Here is an 18849-nt window from a genome sequence, read left to right as displayed (position 1 = left end):
TGCCCCTCCGCCTTTGTTTCCTTCCAGTTGTCTGCTTAAACAATTTACCAGTGTGCAATACACCACAGGTCTGCTTTGAACATGCATGTATGTATAATCACACAACATGCATGTATGTTATAATCACACCAGGGCATTTAATCCACAGAGCTAATTCCAAGTCCCTCCAGCCCCCTGGGCCTAATTGACTTATTAGCTTTGCACCCCTAGCCCTACTGTTCTTAAACTCACTGAAGGAGGTAGTTTTAAATGTCAAACTGAACTGACTCTGCTGAAGTTACCCAGCCTACCGCTGTCTTATGTGCGCTATCATAGTGAGCCTACTCGTAAAAATCAATGACTTTAAGATAAATAAATAAAAATGTTTGTAAGATTATGGCAAGCAGATATGAGTGGATGACTATTCTGCTGAGTCGCACTGTGTATACATGATGTGCATGGTGCGCTTTGGATTTAAGGATATGTGCGCACAATCTGGTGCGCTTTGCACACTGTCGCTTTAAATATGTCGCACAAGCATTCATGCCGTCCACTTGTGCTCGCGAATTTGAGGAGGAGACGGTGGTAGTGGCAAACACACGCACAAACAGACTTGGTTCAGTTGAACATCCTTGGAAAGACTGTCGACGGAACTGGCGCGCAGAGCTCGTAAAATCCCTTTGCATCCGGGGAAAACAATTTCCCCAGATTTTTTCTTGGCAAGATGGACCAGAAAGACACCGAAATGAACGAAAAAGGAGTTTCTTCCTCAACCAGTGGAGTTGTTGTCCAAGTCAGAGAAAAGAAAGGACCTTTACGCGCGGCCATTCCGTATATGCCTTTTCCCGTTGCTGTTATATGCTTGTTTCTCAACACGTTTGTGCCTGGCTTGGGTAAGTACAGTTTTCTCGTGTCGTTTTAATTCTCGCCTTCTATTTAATACTTTTTAGGTAGTGTCACTGCATATTGGAATGCAATCTATAGTTTCCATATTTCTCAAGTTGTGAAATAGCATTGTAGAGCTGAGGTGGTTCCCATTCCTTCTGTGGAGCGTACCGTTAGCCGGGGGGAGTGGAATTCTCACGCGTTGAGCGCTTCTCAGGTAGGATGAATGGGGTGTGGTTAAATCTTTGACAGTTCAGCGTAAAACAGTTGCAATCGTGGTATTAAGCCTTTGTTGACTTAGACCGAACCAAAGCCAAGTAAAACGGGACACAAAGTTTACTTTTCGGACTCTTAATGGAGACAGACGTGTGTGTTTCAAAAGACCAGTTGCATCTGGATCATATCGAAGCAGCAACGCGAAGGTGGAGTGACAGGGAGTAGTACATCTTCAATAATTGCACGCACCATTCAGATTTCTTGTGGGAAATAGCCTACTCTGAAACTCTGGAAAGCGTCTAATTTTCAATTTCCATTGTAAACGTTGTTTTCCTATAGGCTAGCCAACATAACAAACAGAGTCCATGCATTCCACAGTCACTCACTACCCCTTCTGTTTTCAATCCCTTGGCAAAAAAAACCTTAACAGCTTGTCATAGCAACACATTCAAATCATAGGTATAGCCTACAGTTGCAGCATGTGTTGTGATTGTTATTAACAAGCTATTATTATTGTTTCTTAACAAAAAAAGCTGTATACAGTTCTGTTTGCCATATGTAGACGCAAGTGACATGGACATTTCTGAGGACTGCTTTCCCTTGGCCACTGCCCTTTTCAGGATACTGTTGATAGTGCACATTAGAGTGATCATGCAAACAAATGGATATAGGCTAATTAGGAACCAAATCCAGGTATCAACAAGCAACTCAATTATATTGCGGACCACTGAGTTCATTAAAGGAGGCTTTTCCATTTACTGTGCTACCTTACTTGTCTCATGTGTCCAGTTATGCACACAGGGTGTTGGAATGTGAAAATGTCACAGAATGTGCATGTCTAGTGTCATAGGCTAAGTACACTCCACACCTGACAGGGAGGCTTCAGCACGACAAAAACATATAAGAGCACAACACCAACCAAAAATAACCAGACAAAAGTTAAATGTATGATACAGGCTCCGAAACATTGGATGTCCTAACACACTGCCCCTGTCCCATCAAGTGCATACCATCACCATTCCCACACCAATTTCAAATCACATCACATCACCAATTGAAGAGTTTCTTTGCAAAACGGTGTATCTCCACTCGCCTGTTGAAACCTCTCTCACCTCACTTGCTACCGTACTGTGAATAGGCAACGCGGGGACAGACTTTGTGGAAGGTTTCATGGTGACGTTTCAATAAGGACTCTGAACCATTCGCAGCATTGGTGTCAGTCAGTTGTGCTGAAATGTGTGTGTTTGTGTGTGTGTGTACTCGTTATTTACTCTTTATACAAAAATAGATTAAAAAAACTAACCCCTCTTTACAGCTGCACTTGTTGTTCTGTATATCTCCTGTGCACTTTGTATTTGCTTGTAATGTTGGCTTGATTATGTCCTCTTTTGAAAGTCGCTTTGGTTATAAAGCGTCTGCCAAATGCAATGTAATGTAATGTAATGTAATGAAATGACATAACTACACAGCAAAAAATGCTTTGCTAATTCAACCCTTAGAGAGTACTCTGGTACCAAATACACTCTGGAAGACGTTAAAGCTACTCTGTAAGTACTGAATATAACACTACAAAATAAACTGTGTCAAACCAGCGAGGGATTTCAAGGTTAGCAAATCAATGAGACAGCGCAACAGCGTAGCCACTCAAGCGACTCAAGCCGGTCCTCAGCCGATGCCTACGGCTACTTTTGAAAGGGTGATATGCTTGAAGTAAGTGGTATTGACTTTTGCTGCCGTTGTAGTATTTGTTCTGTTTGGATGATACTATAGAGCGAGGACAAGAGAGAGAGAGAGAGAGAGAGAGAGAGAGAGAGAGAGAGAGAGAGAGAGAGAGAGAGAGAGAAAGAGAGAGAGAGAGAGAGAGAGAGCGAGAGAGAGCGAGAGAGCGAGAGAGAGCGAGAGAGATGGAGAGTGTGTGTGTGTGTGTGTGTGTGTGTGTGTGTGCGTGCGTGCGTGCGTGTGTGCATGCTTACATGCGTGTGTGCGTGCATTTGTGCACATTTCTGCACTAGAGAGAGAGAGATGTATGTGAAAAGGTAGACAGACACTCTGGCGTGCGCCTGGTTGTAATATCCACCCTGTCGGCACGCGTGTATCGATCCAGCGACAAGTGACCTCTGCTTCCCTTCCCCCCTACACACACACACACACACACACACACACACACATACACACACACATGCACTCCGACCCCAACCCCCACCCCTCTCTCTCCTTGGGGGCTGTGGGGGTTTGGCTCCAGGCTAGGCTAAGGAGGATGGCATGTGTGACCGAAGTGTTCCTTCACAGTTCGTCCCCCTCGGCCTCGGGGCGGCGAACCTGCCACTTTGTCAACTACATCGGTTCAGCAATTGGAGTCGCAGTACGAGCGCCCTTTAGCTCAGCTTTATCTACCGTTTTATCTACCGCACCGTATTGAAGCTTCGGGAGGGAGGTTTACTAACATTCCACAGCAAACTCGGCTAGTTGGCCTCCATTACACTCTCCCCACTAACTCACTCCCATCCGGGTCACGACAACACTATGGCTGAAGTGTTCCTGCACAGTTCGTCCCCTGTTCGGCAATGGGAGTCACAGTACGAGCACGCTGAGCTAATGGGCCGGTCCGATAGCCCAACGCTACCGCACTGTATTGAGGCTTCGGGAGGAAGGTTTAATAACGTCTCACGCTACACTCTGCTAGTTGGCCTCCGTTAAACTCTTCCCACTAAACCTAAACCTCACTCCCATCCGGGTCCAGCACCACTGTGACCGAAGTGTTCCTGCACAGTTCGTCCCCCCTCGGGGACGTGAACCTGCCAATTCCTCAGTTCGGCAATGGGAGTCAGGGCCTCCGCACACCGGCTCCGGCAAAGTGCTGAGCACTGCTCCGCAAAAGTTCGATTCCATTGATGTCAATAGAACCTTGCACACTGGCGCTGATGAAAGTGCTCTCCACAGTGCGGTCAGAACCGATGTGTGGAGGCCCTCACAGTACGAGCGCTGAGCTAATGGGCCGGTCTGATAGCCCAACGCTACCGCACTGTATTGAGGCTTCAGGAGGAAGGTTTACTAACGTTTCACGCTACACTCTGCTAGTTGGCCTCCGTTAAACTCTCCCCACTAAACCTAAACCTCACAGTACGAGCGCGCTGAGCTAATGGGCCGGTCTGATATCCCAACGCTACCGCACTGTATTGAGGCTTCGGGAGGGAGGTTTACACTCCGCTAGTTGGCCTCTATCCCCTGCAGGGCTCGACACTAGCACCTGCCCACCGGCCAAATGCTGGTAAAACTTGGCTATGGCTGGTAACAGTTTCAGTCTCACTAGCCAATTTGGCAGGTAGCGTATTCTATGGTATGACATAGAATAGCGTATATTCTGCACTTTGTGCCCCTTGTGTATCAATTGTTTGCCTTTAAATTCAAGAAAAAAGCTCAGTTACTCAGTTTCTATTTGTTTATTTTATTTCCATGTTGAAGCCCATGCACTCATCTTCTTGAGTTAACTAAGCACCTCATCTTCTGAGGTTAGATGTACAGCATCATGATTTTAAAGAAAATCTAATTTGTGGCTAATAGAATAGCTGGATGGCTAGTGACTCGGAAAACCACTAGCCACAGTGGCCGGCAAGCGAAAAAGTTAATGTCAAGCCCTGATCCCCCGTATCCCCCATATAGAGGGCTGTCTATCTACTGTACTCTGCTGTATGCCGTCTATGCTGCCTATGCTGGACAGCTGTTGGTATGGCATGTCTCGTCTCCACCCCAGATGCACTCTGGAATGAGGACAGAGAAAGTGTCTGAGTGTGTGTGTGTGCGAGTGTGTGTGTGTGTGTGTGTGTGTGTGTGTGTGTGTGTGTGTGTGTGTGTGTGTGTGTGTGTGTGTGTGTGTGTGCGTGCGTGCGTGCGTGTGTGTGCTGGTTTGTGTGTGTGCCTGTGTGTGTGTGTGAACTGAATGTGTGTAACAGGGTATCGGCTGGTTGAACGTATGTGTTGTTTGTGTGCGTGTGTATGTGCGCATGTTTGTGTGTGTGTGTGTGCGTGTGTGTGTTTGTGCGTGCGTGCGTGCGTGCATGCGTGTGTGGTGATGTGTGTACTGTATGTGTGTAAGAGGGTGTAGGCTGTGTTTAAATGTGCATGTGACAATGAGTGTGTTGGATGGCCATGAAGGCAACATGTGAACAGGGCAGATGCCATACCAGCATCATTTGTGTGTACAGAACGATTGTATTCTCTCTCTCTCTCTCTCTCTCTCTCTCTCTCTCTCTCTCTCTCTCTCTCTCTCTCTCTCTCTCTCTCTCTCTCTCTCTCTCTCTTACTGTTTTTAGGTCGATCAGAATGGTGCTGGTGGTGCTGGTGCCTGTTCCTGCTCCAGCTAGGTTCCAAAGTACAGTGCTTCCCTTCGAACCAGGTTCATACTGGGCTCTGAACTTTTCTGTATGTAGACATGTGTTCCCCAGGCTCCGACCATGCAGTGACGCAACACCTTCGGCTCAGCTACACACGCTCAGGAAAATTGTTTACTTACACGTACATTTGGGTTCCCTCCACTGCAGGAACTCCACCCACTTTGTAGGGAATTAATCAACTTTGAGCATTTCCAACCATTCTGGGTAGAGGCCGTGACGTTGTTTAAGCAGAGACGTTCTATTGTGGACTATTGTGGTTTAAATTTTGTCTCAGCCTGTTCTGTCCTCGACTAGTAGCAAACCAAGGGAGGTGGGTCAACCATGCATGCCTTTTAAGAATGTTAGTTGTTGATCTTGGTCATACCAAGTCTGGAAGAGATTTGAAAGTCATGGTAATCAGGCAAACCAAGTGTTACCCGGATGAACCTGCTCCTGATCTCCAAAAATTCCGTGCTCCTGGACACGGATGTTAAGGACACGAAATCCGTGTCCAGGAGCACGGATTTTGCCAAAATTCCGTGCTTCTGGACACGGAATTGTTTTCCGTGCTCCTGGACACGGAATTGTTTAACGTGATGGGCACACGGAAGTGCTTTCTAAAAGGCTATTACCACAGCACTGTGTTAACTCTATCATTAGAAAATACATGCCAAATGCCAATCATCAACAAAATAATGCTATAGCAATTTAAGTTGTGCCCTGACCAAGACATTCCCTAACCTTAACCTGTCATTAAAGACATATTTTTGAGAAATACCTTTTCCAGTTGGTTGCTAGGCTATCAAATTCATATAATGAATGAAAGAAAACTAGCTATGCCCAGACCAAAACAATCCCTAACCCTAACCTGTCAGTAAGAAATTATTTGTTTGAGAAAAAATATTTGAAATTAGAAAAATCCTGAGAAAACACAAGACTGTGGAAACATAGAGCTGTGGGAGTATAGAAAGAGCACTTCTGTGTGTCCATCACGGAAAATAATTCTGTGTCCAGGAGCACGGAATTTTGGCAAAATCCGTGCTCCTGGACACGGATTTTGTGTCCTTAACATCCGTGTCCAGGAGCACGAATTTTTTGGAGATCATGTAGCAGCCGCGACGTCTATGTTGTCTGCACAGTTCACAGCGAAAACCCAAGTATTTTTCGGTTCTCTCATTGCAAACCAACTTTCTGGTTCCCGAATACTCAGGCTTGCGGCGTGAACATTCCAACCAGTTCAAGATGAGGTGTGGCAACGTCACGAGCACCGGCGTGGTTCTCTGTCGGCCTGAACGCACCTTCTCTGTCTGTCTCTGCCTATCTCTATCTCTCTATCTCTCTTTCTCTCTCTTTCGTTCGTTCTCTCTCTCTCTCTCTCTCTCTCTCTCTCTCTCTCTCTCTCTCTCTCTCCTTCCAGTGGTGATATGTTCTCACAGTTGTTGTCACGTTGTTATCGGCCACCGAATGGCCTGACATGCCCTTATTGACCATCACATAGCAGCTATGTGAAAATTGACAGCTGGGACAGTTTTTACACCACCCACCGTCAGAGAGAGAGGGGGGGGGAGTGGAGAGAGAGGGAAGAGGGAAAGAGAGAAGGGATTGCTGGGAAGGTGGGAGAGAGATATACATGGAGATGGGGGTACAGAGAGAGAGAGAGAGAGAGAGAGAGAGAGAGAGAGAGAGAGAGAGAGTGTGTGTGAGAGAGTGTGTGTGAGAGAGAGAAATCCTATATGCAAGAATGTCAACAAACAATCTATTTGGGTGCAGCATGCAGCTGCGCGTGTGTCTGCTCTGACCTGATGGACACAGCAGCTCTGGCCTTCCAGCTCCACGGTGGGTTGTAAAAGAGTGGCGCGTTAAGCGTTAACAGTTAAATCATTTGAACAGTTACTGGGTTTCATATAGGCTTACAGTACGCCAAGCGATGAAAGCCATGGAAATGGTTGCTATTTTTAAGGCACTTTTTTTTTTTTTTTTTTTTAAATGGAAATCAGCTTTTAATCTGTCAAGAGTTGTGGTGAGGAGCTTGCTGAGTTGTGTGGTGAGGAGCTTGCTGTAAGAGCACCAAGTGGATTACCCCTTGAATACACTCATCTGCATTTCTAATCAGATTGTCTGCCTGCAACCATGATGTGCAATCAGTGATGATATTTTGGTTTACAGCAGCATCTCAACACTCCTTGTAACAGATGAGGAGATAGCGCAGTGTGAAAAAAAACACTGTTTTCTTTTTTTCTCTCCACTCAATAGAAAACTGTGTCCAAAACATGTCATGATTTAGGATACAAACAGACCTATTAGATGGTCAAAGGTTATTGCTTTATTTTGTGTGTAAAAGCAAAAGGGCCTGGACCCTTTCACACTACCTCACATTGCAACTTTCACCACATGCCTTTATCCTCCAACCTCTCGCTTTCTCTCTGTCTCTCTCTCTCTCTGTCTCTCTCTCTATCTCTCTCTCTCTCTCTCTCATCAGTACCAGCGACCTCACTCTCTCTCTCTCTCTCTCTCTCTCTCTCTCTCTCTCTCTCTCTCTCTCTCTCTCTCTCTCTCTCTCTCTCTCTCTCTCTCTCTCATCAGTACCAGAGACCTATTGTACCATGCTTATCCCTTCCATCCCTAGTTTCCATGGCAGCACATGCTTCTGAAGGCCCCCACTGCCTGCCGGTGGTACTGTACTGTAAGCTGGAGCATCACTGATGCCACCGACTGATTGCTCACTCTGTCAGGAGAGGGGGAGATGTCATGATGAAGTAGCCAATTGTTCCTGTACCAGGGTGATGGGGATACTTTTAGTCATTCATTCATTCATTCATTCATTCATTCATTCATTCTTTCATTCATTTGTTTGTTCATTTGTTCAATTGTTCATTCGTTATTCACCCACTAACCTACAATTCCTTTAAAGTATCTTTTTGTTGCTTTGTTTCGCTGGTATTTTCCCCTGCCAGTGTACATGATGACAGCTCAATTTATGCTGTGTTATTCTATTATGCATTATGCACCCCCACACAACCAGTCTCCGTCTTGGGCTAAGGTTGACTGACAACTCCATTTATTAACAGCAATAGGAGTAACATACAAAGCAGGCAGGGCATAACAGCCCCTTGTATGGCATATCTAGTGTATCTGGTAGAAATGTAACTTGTGAACAAATCCTGTATATATTAAAGACCAAGCACGAAGCCTATTGTAACCCTAACCCTGACGTGATACTCTACAAAATATGCCATAAAAGTCAATGTAAATAACCCATAGTTCAAATTACAAAAACTACTTGGCTACTGAATATAGTATTCTGTACATCCTGATCAAAACTCTGCAAATACACATACAGTGTAATGTTAAGGATATTAAAATATGAAAAATACTGTGGGCAAGTTGATACGCTGCACAGTATTCCCCAAGTATTACCCTCCTTTTGAAATGAATATGTGAACCGTGTCTTTCGAGCAACTCATAACATTGTCAAAACAGTACTGGTATCCTTTTTCTGTACAAGTGGCCGAGCAAATCACACATTATGTAGTTAGCTCATTGCCCTGGGTGCTGTTGATGGCACAGCTGACATACATCTGCCAGTTAGGGCCGTAACCAGAATTTTTCAAATACCGAGGTCACACCAAATGGTGTGTGCTGTACTGCATACTGTAGATTTACAATGCTTCAAACACTTCAAACTCTTAAGTTTGTTTTCATTCATCACTGCCTTGAGGATAAATAGGGGTGGCGTATACAGACTGAATTGTTGATCATATATCGCTTTTCATCATAGATAGCCTATTTCACATTACTGAGGCAAAAAACACAGAGGACATGACCTATGTGTCCTCAATAGTTACGGCCATGCTGCCAATTACAGGCAGCCAGTCCTCCCCTCTGTGCTAGCTAAGGACAAGGAGCAGTGGCGTGCACAGACAGACACCTTGGAGGGCAGGTGCTGAAGGGAGAGTTGGGGCATTATAGTATAGTCACATGCTATTGATTGTGAGGATTTGAATCTACATTTGTAAATTATCATGCAAACATGGACCACAGCACATTTGTGAAAAATCACTTTCAAAAAAGAACTTTCAAAAAAGGGCTTTTTTGTCCAGTAGGGCAAAGGGGCAGGTGCTTTAGCACCACCTCGTCCCTATCTGTGCACACCTATGACAAGGAGAGAACCAAGTGCTATTTTTGGATGTTGGAGAGAATTTGATATGACAATCCCACACTTCACTCTTTTGACACTCATTGGACTTCCTAAATTTTAAGGATTTGTTTGGGGATGTGTTATAATTTTGCTGCAGACAGCTTTTGGATTTCAGAGTTTGCCCCCATGCACTTATGTGGATTTTGTTTATACGCAGTGCTACTGGCCTGCATGGTCCTTGACCCTCCGTTTCCTGTTCTCTGCATGTCTGAGGCCACAAATCATTCCAGTTCCTAACAGCCTTTCCTCAAGCCTCCGACCTTGGTGTGCCTCAATGTCGCCTCTCCTCCGTGGAGAAATCGGTAAGGTTTTCTGGCTAACAGCATAGCATCTTGTTTTTTGGACTTTCCCCTGCATTCAACATGGAAGTAAGAGAATAATGTCTGTTTTGTCTTTTCGATATATTGTTACTAAATTATTAGGCTATATTACATTACATTGCATTTGGCAGACGCTTTATAACCAAAGCGACTTACAAACAAGGACATAATCATAGCCAACATCACTAGCAGATACAAGTGCACAGGGAAAAATCAGAGCAACAAGTGCAGATGCAAAGAAGGGTTAGTTAGTTGTTTTTTACATTAAGTAGAGTACACACACACACACACATACACATCATGTCAAGAGTCTGGCCTGGGGCTAGGGCAGCTCAAGCATTAGTGTAGTAGATAGTCACGATAGAGTCTTTACTTGCTTCCTCTGGAAGACCGTTCCACCACTGGGGAACAACAACAAAGAACAGTCTTGGCTGTACTCCCAGTCAAGACTGTTCTTTGTTGTTGTTCCCCAGTGGTGGAATGGTCTTAGAGCGACCGTGATGGATTTATTCCTACCTGACAACATTGAAACAGAAGCAATGGAAATGTTCCTGCAATGCCTCATTCCTCATTATTGTTCTTAGCATAATAAGTCCAAACTCTTAAGTCCCCTTTGGTGAAAACGGTGCAACCGTCGTAACCAGACCATACTGCATGCCCATGCTGACTCTATTTGCCAAGTGTTATTTCTTAATGGGTGTCATTATGTGGATTTTGTGGAAAGCTAATTATTTGAGAGTTCTCACCATGACAGTGGCTGTACGCCCACTGCTAGCGAACCTAGCGCCAAGCAGTGTCAACAAGGCCAGAGAGGACAGCGGAGAGGAATTCGATTATGAAAATATTACAGTGCGCCGGTCTTAATTAAAGGCTGCCACTAATTCTGCCCAACAGCCTGAAGCAAAAAGGCAGTAACTGTGCGGAGCTCTGAACTGAGAAAAAAGGAATTTAAAATGATCCTTTAAAATTGAAATCCTGAAATTGTCCACCCTAAGTAGTTTTAAGTAGATTTTTGACATGTTTGGTTACTTTACATGGGCCTATATTACCACAGTCTTTTCAGATCAGTACTTTTACTTAACTTTAACAACAATGCCGTTACTTCCATTTTGCCAGAACTGCCATGTCGTTCGCCGTGGCATGTTCTTAAAAACCCTTAAGGTAGAGCCTATGTTATAACCTTACTTTCACCAAAATTGTAATGGCTATGTCTTAATCTGTCACTTAAGTCTCTCAGTAATGTCGTAGCAATGTTGTTATAATGTAGTTCAGTTCAGTATTTTCAGAAAATAGTGTATAAGCCCGCCGGCGAGCCCATCTGCATAAAGAGGCTGCGGTAGAGTCCTGCACGGGTCCATTTTTTGAGACCTGTGCCCACCCGTATCCACAAAGTACCGCACCCACCCGCCTGCTTACCCGTGATAATTTCAAAATTAAATCTGTACCCGCCCATACCCGTTAACATTTTACCCGCTACTACCCACCCGTGCCTGTGAAAAATCACACAAATTGAAAGTAGTCCCATACTGCACTTTGTTTTACAAATGCACCCCTGAAAAAAACAACATGGCACCAAGGAGGCTTCTATGGGAAATAAGTGCCAGGCTATTATTTCAAGCAATGGTTAGCAAATAATAGCCTGCTGAGAGGGACCACTGTTTTTATTCACGTGCTACCCGTCCTACCACCCGTATTTAACTTACCCGCCCGCATACTCACCCATAAAATTTCAGTATGTTTAAAACCCACCCGTTTCAGCATCTACACCCATGCCCGCCGGTACCCGCGGGTACCCGACCCGGTGCAGGACTCCAGGCTACTGTGGCAGGGTGATGGAAAGAGGCGATTCTAGGTCCAGATGGGGTCCCAAGCGAAAATGCAAAAGAATGAACATTTGCACCAAAATCACCACTACTGTAGTAAAATATGGGCTGTTATTCACTATCTAGGGGCTTGGGGGCCCCAAGCGGCTGCCTGCCTTCCCTGGTGGCAAGATGCGCCTCTGGAATGGTTTTCTTCAGTTCTCTTCTCTCTCACACTCTTCTCTTGCTCACTCCCTTCTCTCTCTGTCTCTGATCAACAGCGATGTCTTAATTCTGGTCTTAATACCTCGTGTGACAGCCATTGGTTTCTGACAGTGTGCCTAGTCATTGGTAGTACAGTACAGTGGCTGTGTCATTCTTTCTCCGTCTCTACATCTCTCCCTCTCTCTCTCTCTCTCATGCACACACACACACACACACGTGCGCGCGTGCTCACACACACACACGCACGCACGCACGCACGCATGCACACACAAACACACACGCACGCATGCACGCACACACACACACACACACACACACACACACACACACACACACACACACACACACACACACACACAAACACACAGTTGTATTTCGATGACAGGGTGCTTGTCTTTAAGTGAGGTGTGACTGTTCTCCATGGCTGAAGGTTCAATAACCTCATCTCTGCTGAGGCTTAAAGCCTTCACGCTTTGGCTTAACACGTCTCTGCTCACATTACCATCTCTCTCTCTCTCTCTCTCTCTCTCTCTCTCTCTCTCTCTCTCTCTCTCTCTCTCTCTGTCTCTCTCTCTCTCTCTCTCTCTCTCTCTCTCTCTCTCTCTCTCTCTCTCTCTCTCCCTCCTTAAAGCCTCTATTGCTTAAGGATATCATCTCTGTATCCCATATTACTATTAGGTCTATTGAGGAGCACGTGATGAGGCTGGCCTGAGGCTATGATTTCTTTAAGATGCTCTGTGGGTCTATCTCTTCATTCCCTGCAGTCAAGTAGGCTATAATGCAAACGTCTCATAGCAAGATGTCTGAAACGACCTGCCTACAATGATTTATTATACAAAGGTAGCCAGTACCTCCACAATTCTCTCTCTCTCACACACTCTCTCTCTCTCTCTCTCTCTCTCTCTCTCTCTCTCTCTCTCTCTCTCTCTCTCTCTCTCTCTCTCTCTCTGCATCCTTATCAAATCGTCAAATTGTGATTTATTTACTTGAATGCAGGAAGTCACTGTCAGTCCTATGAATGCGGGAAACCTACCCTACAGCCATTTGTTGGCTATTTTGTTTTTTTGGAGCCAGGAGAAATGCTGTGTGTCTTAAAGGTACACTGTGCAGGAATTGTTAAAAAAAACTGCAACTATGCTGCTCATTGAAACTCAACTGCATATTGCCAAATTTGATCTTTACATTAATGTTTACTAAGTAATAAACAGACATTTTCTAGTATGGTCCAAGTACAGTCATTTTCGCAGCTAAAAATGGCTATTTCTGGAAATTCAAAATGGCAGACCATGGAGAAGATCCCCCTTTTAATGTATGAAAAGTGCAATTTTTCCAGTCATAATCGATACTTAGAATTTGATGGTGGTGGTAAGAATTCATGAAAAAGGTAACATTAGTGAAAGGGCAGCATTAATTCTGGAAATAAACAACTAAAAATCTCACACAGTGTCCCTTTAAAGCTATTTACTTTTGGATATCACATGCTGACATAAGATCTGATTACGTATTAATGTATTCAGGACCTCTCGCTGTTACTGTCTGTTTTACTGTATGACAACGTAACATTTTATTGAGAATAAGATTGAATGCCTTTTCATTGCCACTGTCCAGAGGTAGGAAGGAATGTCAACCCTCATATTTCCTCAAATCCTCAAGTCCCCTGCTGGGACTGCTATTCACAAAAAATAGGTTGGACCAGGCTTCAAGGGCAGGGTACATTTTGAAGACTTGAAGGCTTTTAATACAAAAACCAACCATATTTCCCATGGATAAAGATAAAAACGTATTTATTAGAGATGCACCGGATCCTGATTTTGAGGATCCTGCCGGATACCGGATCCACTGCTTAAGATCCTGCCGGATCCGGAACCGGATACCGGATCCTACAAAAGGGTTGAAACACATAGCCTACTCACACACGTGGGCCCTTTTTATCACGTTGGCTCAAACTATTTTGACTGAAAAGCCTCAGCTACCGGATCCTGGATCCTGGAACCAGTCTGTGAAAAAACCCTATTATCCTGCCGGATCCGGAACCGGATCTTGGATCCTGTACATCTCTAGTATTTATTAGGAATGGTTATGGAGCAGGTTGTTAAAAGAGGCAGACTACTGTTAGTGGCAAGGCTACGGTATTGGGAAAACACCAGTATACTATTCATGATACAATGAAAATGAACTCTCACACTTGGCCATAAACGCCTGTCGAGACATATGCTCCCCACCACAAGGGACACAGACTGATTAACTTATGAAAGCCAATGCATTCGAAATGGTCGACTTTCCAGATGAGAAGTTAGAGTCAATGCTTTGGGGCTGATTTCAATTTGTTTCATAACTTTTACTTTTACGTTGAGATTTACGGCATTGACAAAAAAATAAAATGTCTATAATGTGCTGTCAAGGATTTAATGATGGGTAGCAGCCATTACACTGTAAAACTTTGCAAGCCAGTTAAGCATAAAAATGTAAGTTGCTCCGCTGCTCTCTCAAGGCTTTACTCAAGTGGAGTTAACTTGCAAACTTAAAGGGACACTGTGTGAGATTTTTAGTTGTTTATTTCCAGAATTCATGCTGCCCATTCACTAATGTTACCTTTTTCATGAATACTTACCACCACCGTCAAATTCTAAGTATTCATTATGACTGGAAAATTTGCACTTTTCATACATGAAAAGGGGGATCTTCTCCATGGTCCGCCATTTTGAATTTCCAAAAATAGCCATTTTTAGCTGCAAAAATGAGTCTACTTGGACCATAGTAGAAAATATTTAATTACTTAGTAAACTTTCATGTAAAGATGAAATTTGGCAATAGGCAGCCCAGTTTCAATGAGCAGCATAGTTGCAGTACCTTTTTTGACCATTTCCTGCACAGTGTCCCTTTAAGGCAACAGGGCAACTTGCTTTTTTACATTTAACTGGCTGCAATATTTGACAGTGTATTTGACATTGAGCACTTGACACTACAGTCCTGAAACAGGTGACGTGATTGCTGACGGGAATATTCACTAAACTACATCATAATAACAACATTGATATGACAATGCAGAGACTCTTAAGAAACCAATGAAGAGTTGGTTATTATGTTGGTAACAATATGGCTATAACAGAGGCTCTGCGCTAAGGGGTTAACTAATGAACATCGAGCACAGAAAAGTGAGTTATGGAAGAAGGGGATGTGTCACCTCTTTAACAACCGTAAAAAATGGTCGTGCAGCTGCTAGCGACGCTTGTCGTTTGGCCGTGACTCACTCACTTACTGGGGCTAAGATTGAGCGTCCTTGACATGAGGCACAGCCCCCTGATGTGTGTGATGGTGTCCTCAAATCGAGGTCACTTCATCAACCACCGTATTTTCAATTTCCTGGCGGGGCCAAGCACAATGGGAAGGACAGGCAGGAGGACAACAGTTAGTCAGTGGCTGACTAGTGCAAACGTGTTGCTCGCACCTCTCTTCCATTCCACATGTGTCTGCAGGGCCACTGTCAGCTTTCGCCGGGCCCAGGACAAAGTCATTTGAAAGGGCCCAGCACCTAATACTTACAGTACAATGTAATGGGGACACGACTTTGGGCCCCCCTATCTCCCTGGGCCCGTGACAACATACCCCTTTGTCCCCCCTTGTCGGCTGGCCTGCCTGTCTGTCTGTCGCTCTGTCTGTCTGTCTCTGCTTGTAGGCCTCTTTCTCTCTCTGTGTGTCTGCCTTGGTCTCTTGCTCGCTCTCTCTCTCTCTCTCTCTCTCTCTCTCTCTCTCTCTTTCTTTCTCTCTCTCTCTCGCTTTCTCTCTCTCTCTCTGTTTGACTGTCTGTATTGGTCTCTCTCTCTCTCTCGCTCTCTCTCTCACTCACTCTCTCTCTATTACCTGGTTTGTTCTGTCTCTCTCTTTCTCTCCCTTTCCTCCTCTCTTTCATCTGCAGAGATCAGATCAGACACAGGTGGTTCTTATTTTAGAAGACTTGAGAAAAGGCGTCGTTGCTTGATGGCTTTATAAGATGACCTCGACTGCTGTTAAGTGCCTGTAAAATCTTCATTGCAACAAGTGCACTTTCATCGTTCAACATGCCGTCTGGGATACACGCACGCGCGCACGCACACACACACACACACACACACACACACACACACACACACACACACACACACACACACACACTCATGCAAGAATGTGTGCACGAAAGCATGCATGCATGCATACTCACAAGCACACAGGTAGGCATGCACAAACAATAAAACAATAATGATAATGATAATAATAATAATAACAATACAATAATAGCATTCGTAATAATAATATGAATTGATATATTACATGTATGCAGTGCCTCATCCACCTCTACTCTACACACAAATATACGCACACAAGCACACTCACACACACACTTGTGTTACACCCAACATGCTCACATACACACACACACACACACACACACACACACACACAGACGCACACGCACACGCACACACGCACACACACACACACACTGTTATTACAAGACAGAGGGAGATAAGTCGTGTTTGTAAACCCTCATGTTTGGCAGAGCAGTGGAGTAAGGAAGCGAAAGAGACAGAGGCAGACTCTCCATAAGGCAAACCCAGGCAATTGCCTAGGGCCCGACCAAATATGTCCTCCATAGGGGCCCCAACTGTCACAACAGTCGTGGTTAACACACAAAAAAATAGGCTGGATCTTATCTTGTCAGTTTTATAAAGTAATCAAAGATATATATGAGACAAAACACAGAATTGTAGCTCTATATATTTTGAGGTCCGCATGTTTATATCTCGCCTAGGGCCCCAAAATGGCTAGGTCCACCCCTGGAGACAGAGTTGGGCGGTGGGGCTTTGTGTGATTAATGGCATGAGTCTAGGGGCCCTGACATAGGAGATGTGAGGCTTTGCAGGGCAATGTTGTCAAATAACACCACACTCTGCACCATCTATGCTCTGTGGTGCACGGTGTGTGTGTGTGTGTGTGTGTGTGTGTGTGTGTGTGTGTGTGTGTGTGTGTGTGTGTGTGTGTGTGTGTGTGTGTGTGTGTGTGTGTGTGTGTGTGTGTGTGGGTGTGTGTGTGTGTGTGTGTGTGTGTGTGTGTGTGTGTGTGTGTGTGTGTGTGTGTGTGTGTGTGTGTGTGTGTGTGTGTGTGTGTGTGTGTGTGTGTGTGTGTGTGTGTGTGTGTGTGTGTGTGTGTGTGTGTGGAAAACCTTGGGAAAACTACTAATACCACAGTGACTTGTGAGCAAAACAGTTAACTTCAAGCCTTGGGGTTACAGTACATGACGCTAGTCCGTCGTACCGATATTCTGACATTGATGTCTATTGTCGGAAAACAGGCACATTTCCCACCGAGATATGCCATGTCTGTGCATGGTTTGTGCTACGTTGCTCAGCTTTGATCAGTTTAGGGAGAGTGCATGCAGTTACCCCTTGCCCTTACCCTAACCATACAGCATGTCAGATATCGGAATAGCGGTATGTCGGAATAGCGGTTGCCCCCCAGCCCTGGTACTGCCTGGTTAACACCAGACCTAATCACAAGTGCGATTGTCTTTCAGACCGGAACGGTGGTGTAGAACTAAAGGCAGTATGGGAGTTCCCAGGCTAGCCCTGGTATGTATGTACAGTTGACTGCGCTAACCGCAGAGATACACCTGCGGCGACGCGATTCAAGCGACAGAGTGTAGCAGCAAGCGATACGAGAGATTGAGGAGACTAGAGTATGTCCGTACAGGCAGAAGGCAAAGCATTCAAGCATTCCCATTGGCTGTGGTCACTGACCTCTATACAGTCATTGGCTGTCGCGGCTTGTCGCCTAACCGCGTCATAGAAAGTTGAAAAGATTTCAACTTCAAATTGTCGCGCTCGTCGCGCAAATCGCTCTAGTCTCCAGAATCGCTTTTGTCTCTCGACTCAATACAAAGTCAATTACTTCCGTCGCTCGACTCTCTCAGATCGCCGCTGGTGTATCTCTGCGGTTACAACCAAGGTTCGAGACTGGTCTGGCGTGGGTCACATCTCAGTCCTTCCTGATCTCCCTCTCTTTTTCATGCACATTCCCCGTTTTTCACTTTCTTCTCCTAACGAAGACGAAGCTGTTTGTACAACAAAAGCAAGTTTTTGCAGAGTTTGCGGGTAACTACATCACAATGAGTAGAAAGTGCAGGTTTTGATGTTGGTGTTTTTTAGCTTTGCTCTCCATGTTGGTGTACATCAGAGTTTTCAATTCTGTTTTCCTTTTGAAAAGGGAAAATGTGTCTAAGAAAACTGTACATTTAATTACTTTAATTCATTTTATTTAGTTTTGCATCATATTTGTTTTCCTCTTTTCGTATGCACCATATGGGCTATGCAGAAGAGGACACTTTTTTAAGTGTATTACAGGTGCAGATGTGGAGTGAGGAAAAACTACCCAGAGTTTTGTATGCACGTCTAAGCATGTCCACACTGGCAACAGAGATTTATTGTGTATGGCACCTTATTCATTTTACACAAGTTCAAGAGAATTCGTCACAGACTAGTCACTTCAGTCTTTGAGGTAGTGCATGCAGACATGGAACAATTTCACACAGGGCCCCAGGGCAAGACACTTGTAGGGCCCCTCATACGGCCTGCCAAGGCCAAGGGTCACAATAGGGCCCCCAGCATGAATATGGGAGGGCCCTGGGCTCAGGGGCAAATGCCCTGCTCGCCCTCCCTGTAGCTCCGCTCCTGAGTGTATGGAATTTTCTTGATAAAAAAATATGCTCCTTCCCACCTCCTCTGGAGTTAAATTGAGTTTTACCTTTCTCCTCTTCTTCCAGCTGTTCTCTGGTGACGAACCTTGTACCTCTAAGCTACATTGGCTGGCAACGTTTACAT

At 44.8% G+C, this 18849-nt stretch overlaps 1 protein-coding gene across 1 annotated transcript in view; it reads left to right on the top strand.

Moving 5' to 3' along the window:
- The first annotated feature begins 565 nt into the window (after positions 1 to 565).
- The window catches only part of stum (stum, mechanosensory transduction mediator homolog), a 46992-nt gene continuing 28708 nt past the window's right edge, over positions 566 to 18849 (top strand). Inside the window, exon 1 of the mRNA XM_063222550.1 lies at positions 566 to 872. Within this exon, the coding sequence (XP_063078620.1) occupies positions 704 to 872 (169 nt within the window). The 5' untranslated portion in view covers positions 566 to 703. The remainder of the gene's footprint in view (positions 873 to 18849) is intronic.

Source organism: Engraulis encrasicolus, chromosome 18 (assembly GCF_034702125.1).
Source record: "Engraulis encrasicolus isolate BLACKSEA-1 chromosome 18, IST_EnEncr_1.0, whole genome shotgun sequence".
NCBI lineage: Eukaryota > Metazoa > Chordata > Actinopteri > Clupeiformes > Engraulidae > Engraulis > Engraulis encrasicolus.
Note: the sequence above shows the minus strand (reverse complement) of the source record. Positions and strands in the feature narration are given on the sequence as shown.